General features: G+C 31.8%; 1 protein-coding gene across 1 annotated transcript in view; it reads left to right on the top strand.

Moving 5' to 3' along the window:
- Positions 1-1,534, top strand: part of LOC103206645 (orofacial cleft 1 candidate gene 1 protein) — a gene marked incomplete at its 5' end in the record, with an annotated part of 79,825 nt that overhangs the window by 68,244 nt on the left and 10,047 nt on the right. Inside the window, one exon of the mRNA XM_042782380.1 lies at positions 795-875. Within this exon, the coding sequence (XP_042638314.1) occupies positions 795-875 (81 nt within the window). The remainder of the gene's footprint in view (positions 1-794; positions 876-1,534) is intronic.

Genomic DNA, 1,534 nt, shown 5'->3' with positions numbered 1-1,534 from the left:
ACCTTCACGTGCTGCATGTGCAGCTTTTAAATCATTGAAAAGGCTTCAAACCTTTTCTTGCACTAAAACAGGCTACATGAGAACCATATGCACCTTTTTCAACGGAACTAAAAATTCTTAAAGATACATTTAGGAATGGATCTCGTTCACCACCTAGGTACTGAGTGTATGTGTGTGTGTGTGTATATATATATATATATACACACACACACACTATATATATACACACACACACACATCTGTCTATCTATCTATGTATATATGTAATGAAGTGGCTTAATTGCTTTAAATTCACAACAGAACTAAAAAGCTGTTGTATTTGCTATTATATTGCAATATTGTATATAAAAAATAAACCCAGAACCCTCTAGATTTGTTGGCTTTTACATATACTGAGTAAAAATTATGGTATATAGATTGTAGCTAATGGAAAATACTCATCTATTTTGATCAAATTCTCATATATTCCACTGTATAATTTGACAGACTGTAATGGCTTGTGCTGAAATGATCTTTGTGCAATAGATGTCACAACCCATGGAATATGAGATCCTTTTATTGGAGAAGTAACCATTATGCATGCCCTGCAATATACATTTTAAAAACCATTCTTCCAATTATCATTGATTTATAAACTTTTTTTTTCCTTCAGAGTAAAGCTGCATATTAAGTAGATTTTGTCTCTATTATTCATAATATAACTAAATAGCCAGATAATTAATAATTTATTTTAATTACATTTGCATACCTGTAATTTCACTGATGAGAAAGTTATCATCTATTTGTTCTTTTAGCACCTCTACAAGTTGATGACAGAATTCTCTATGATCAATTAACGAAGCTGCTTGATGAGAGTGAACAAGGAGAACCCTCAGGTAAGAGACTGATTATTTTCTTTTATCTTAATATTAGTTGTAAATTTATTGGTATGATTTCTTAAAACTGTTAACTTGCCCTTTCTAAATAAAACCATTCACTGATGCTCTATGTGTGTTTTTGATGGTTGCAAATATTTAAATTACAGCTAAAGTTTGTGAGACAGTAATTATGACCCAAGTTCCTATAATTGGATAGAATTTACAACCATAGCAAGCTTTTCTGTTGCTGAATGCCAGTATGGCACATGGCATATTTGTGATCACTAATTTAAGAAGCTATGTGTTATTCCTCTTAAATGTTGAAACCTAGCTTTCAAGCAACTGTTAATGGACATGATACAAGACAAGTAGAATATTGGTTTTCTTCCTTGGCATGAGAATTCATACTTCTAAATTTTAAGCTCTTTAAGTCATAAATTCTTATATGTGCTAAACTAAGGACTTAAAGACAATTCTTTAAAAAATAAATTCTAAAATCTTAGTTGAAAATACTGTCATTTTAACCAGAAGGGTGACAGTCCATATCCACTAGCCACTCTGTGGAAGGAAGACTGGGTGATCTTCCACAATCTTCCATTAAGATCTACCCCCTTGGAAACCCAATGGGGGTCGAGAATCAACTCAATGGCAGTGAGGTTTTTTTTTTTTTTTTTTTT

The sequence above is a fragment of the Orycteropus afer genome, unplaced genomic scaffold (genome assembly GCF_000298275.1).
Source record: "Orycteropus afer afer isolate SDZICR_OR568_19922 unplaced genomic scaffold, OryAfe1.0 scaffold00012, whole genome shotgun sequence".
NCBI lineage: Eukaryota > Metazoa > Chordata > Mammalia > Tubulidentata > Orycteropodidae > Orycteropus > Orycteropus afer.
The sequence above is the reverse complement of the archived record's forward strand: the minus strand, read 5'-3'. Positions and strand labels throughout refer to the sequence as shown.